Below are 3074 nucleotides of genomic sequence, written 5' to 3' on the forward strand. Positions count from 1 at the left end.
CCGGCCCCGTCCAGCAGCCAGGCCTCCTGATGCTGGGCCCAGCACATCGGCCTGGGAACCTCCCTGGGGAGCGGCCCCTGACGCCTCACCTCTAACGGGCCAGGGCCCATCCCTGCCCCCTGTAACCCGTTACCTCTGCAGGCCGATCAGCTTCCACTTCTGAAAATCCGTGATGTGCAGCGGAGAGGAGACCCAGTGCTTCACAGGTTTGGCACAGCGGCCGTAGTTGGGGACAAAGATGGACAGCGCTGTCACAAGCTTCCTGACTGTGGCTTCGTCCTCCCCCAGGACCACGAGCGTCCTCCCGCTGAGCAGGGAGTAGATGGCTGGGTGGGCAAAGGGGTACTGGCGGATGAATTTTAAGGCATTCTGGCCAGCCCTCTTCTTATGCCTCTCGGAAGACGGGCCGGTGGCATGAGCCGAGGGAGTCCTGTCCGAGCTGGCGGAGGCCACGCTGCTCACGTAGCTGGTGGCATCAGAGCAGTCGTCCAGGCTGGTCTTGCTGCCATCCCGGCTGGCCAGCAGGTGGCTCGGGTCCAGCTCGTAAGCCGGGAAGCCTTCGGAGCTGTTGTCTTGGGAGGAAGCGCTGGCGTTTTCCACCGCAAAGTCCACGTGGAAGCTCTGGTCCTTCTGCCTGTAGCGCTGCGGCGGGACGCTCACCACCTCGTCCTCGTCGGACAGCGCGGAGACAGGTGCGGAGAGTGGCACCTGCAGCCCGCCGCTCTCCTTCCCGATGCAGCAAGCGTCTGTCTGTAACAGCGTGTCTTCCGAGCTGCCCTCCTCGGCCTCCCCCAGCTCCGGCGGGCTGGCGCCTGCCTGGAAGCGGATGGCTCCCTTGCCGTCGTCTGCACACGACTCTTCTTCGTTAATGGCACTTGGGTAGCTGGCCTTAAAGTCGTCGGGGATGAGGGCCTCCGAGGGGCAGGTGCTTAGGACTTCAATGCTGTCCTCGCTGATGGTCCTGTGGCTGACCGCCTTGCTCCGGACCACCCGGGGGCTCAAGGGCACCATAAGGCTGGCCTGGCTGTCAGATGTGGACAGCACAGAGCCGGGCTTCTCCGCGCCCAGAACCTCAATGCTCTCCCCGCTGCTGACGCTCCCTTTCATGTCCAGATCCAGGTAGTCCAAGTTCTCCTGGGGGTCAAAACTGCTCGATTCTGCCGCCTCCGCCTCCCTGTACTCCTCCACGAGCTCCTGCTCCATCTTGATCAGCACAGACTCCACGCTGGACCTGTAGGAGCCCATGGTAACTAACACTTGAGGAACGGGACACTCTTCCAGAGCCCTGGAGGGCGGCCTGTCCTGACTGGGCTTAGGGGGGGTGCGCTCCTGCTCCTCTACTGCCCTGCCATCGACCTCCACGAAGTCTTCAAAGAGGAAGTTTGTGATGCGCTGCTGCTTCAGGAGCGCTCTGTCGATCTGGCTGGTCAGGAGGTAGCAGAGGTCTCCTCTGAACATGTGCTCGACGTGGCTGAGCTGAGCCAGGGTCTGGGTGAAGTATTCGGTGTCACAGAGCTCTTCCAGGGTCTTCAGCTTCTTGTCAAAACACTTGGTAGACTTTGCTTTGATGAGTTTCGGGGTGTAGGCGGGTCTGCAGGCGAAATGGTTTGCCTCGGCCAGCTCGTCAGGGTCAGAGGGAGTGGCTGCCTGGCTGGGCTGACCCTGGGTGTGCCCCGTCTCCCCAGGACTCGAATCGGAGCCCTTCAACTTCCGACGAGGGTACGAGCGGATCTGCTCCAGCAGGTCCTGATGCTCAATGATGGACTTCTCCACGCTGGCCAGCTCGTTGGCTTTCTCAATGGCCTGCGATGAATAAAAGCCTTTGTCGTTGGCTTTCTTCTGGACCTCCGTCTCGGTGTGCAGCACTGTCCGGGTATAATCCAAGTCTTTCAGTTTTTTTTCAAGTTCCCCAGCAAATGCCTTCCTGTTACCTGTTTTCAAGCACTCCGAAGCTTTGGAAAACTCAGCTGAAAGCTCCTGGAACTGCTGCATGATCTTGTGCTGGTCGGCTGAGATGTAAGCCATGCAGAAGGGCCGCACAAAGCCACGGGCCTCCAGGTCATACAGGGTAAGGTGGTGCACATAGGCAAAGGCTCCCTCCTTGGAGTCTCCCAGCACGACCTTGGAGTCCTCTACGAAGTTCAGCTTGGGGTAGGCAGAACCAGGGGGGTGGCCCACGAAGGAGGCCTGGTAATCCACAGACATGATCCGCAACGAGAAGTAATTGAGATCAAAAGTACCAAAAACTTTGCTGTCATTGGGGATGGTCAGTAAGGGCTGGGGTCCCACCTGCTCAGAGAACTCGGAAATAAGGATGAAGTCTCGAGAGAACTTGGCCCCGGACAGTCTGGACCATGGATTGGCTCCTTGGCTGGCGAAGGGGTAGAGGGGCACCGAGTACTCCTCGGGTAGGGCTGGCTCATTGTAAGGCTCCTCCTCGTACTCGTCCTCTCTGGTGAAGGCCACCACGTCAGGGGCGCTGATCATATTTCCAGGTGTATGGCGAGAACATTGAAAGGAAGTGGGAGACAATGCGGGAGTAGCCAACGCGTGGAAGCCAGGCCTCTGGAAGAGGAAGTAAAGTCCCCGCGGTCTTCTCTGCGCCCTCAGGGGTCCGAGGCTGCCTGTCACACACCTGAAGCCTCGAACGCCTGCAGCCCTTCAGAGCTGTGGCTCCTCTAGGGCCCTCGGAGGCCTCATGAACTCCGCGGGTCGGGAAGACCCAGGGGGACGGCTGCTCTTCTCCTCCGGCGACGGCGGCCGGCGCAGGGCACCTGCAGCGAGGTCACCGGCGCTCCCAAGAACCCAACCGCGATGGCAGCGCCCCCCGCCCGGAACGGGTGCCCGACGCGGGGCTACAGGCAGCCGCACGGACCAGCCCAGCGTGGCGGCCCCTACGGCCCGAGGGTAGAAACCGTCGCGGCTCCTCGGACACCACAACCCGGAGCAAACGACCGCGGCGCCGCCATCTTGGCGTCACATGACTCTCGGCGTCGCGCGCCGCGTGACCCGGAAGCGTGCGCGTCGACTTCCGCTGTGCCGAGCGGCGTCTCCCGAGGGCGGAGCGGAAAGGG

The 3074-nt window shown here is 61.6% G+C and overlaps 1 protein-coding gene across 1 annotated transcript in view; it reads right to left on the reverse strand.

Moving 5' to 3' along the window:
* Positions 1-3008, reverse strand: part of SMCR8 (Smith-Magenis syndrome chromosome region, candidate 8) — an 8250-nt gene extending 5242 nt beyond the window's left edge. The window contains exon 1 of the mRNA XM_021067988.1: positions 134-3008. Coding sequence (XP_020923647.1) covers positions 134-2487 — 2354 coding nt within the window. The 5' untranslated portion in view covers positions 2488-3008. The remainder of the gene's footprint in view (positions 1-133) is intronic.

The sequence above is a fragment of the Sus scrofa genome, chromosome 12 (genome assembly GCF_000003025.6).
Source record: "Sus scrofa isolate TJ Tabasco breed Duroc chromosome 12, Sscrofa11.1, whole genome shotgun sequence".
Classification (NCBI taxonomy): Eukaryota; Metazoa; Chordata; class Mammalia; order Artiodactyla; family Suidae; genus Sus; species Sus scrofa.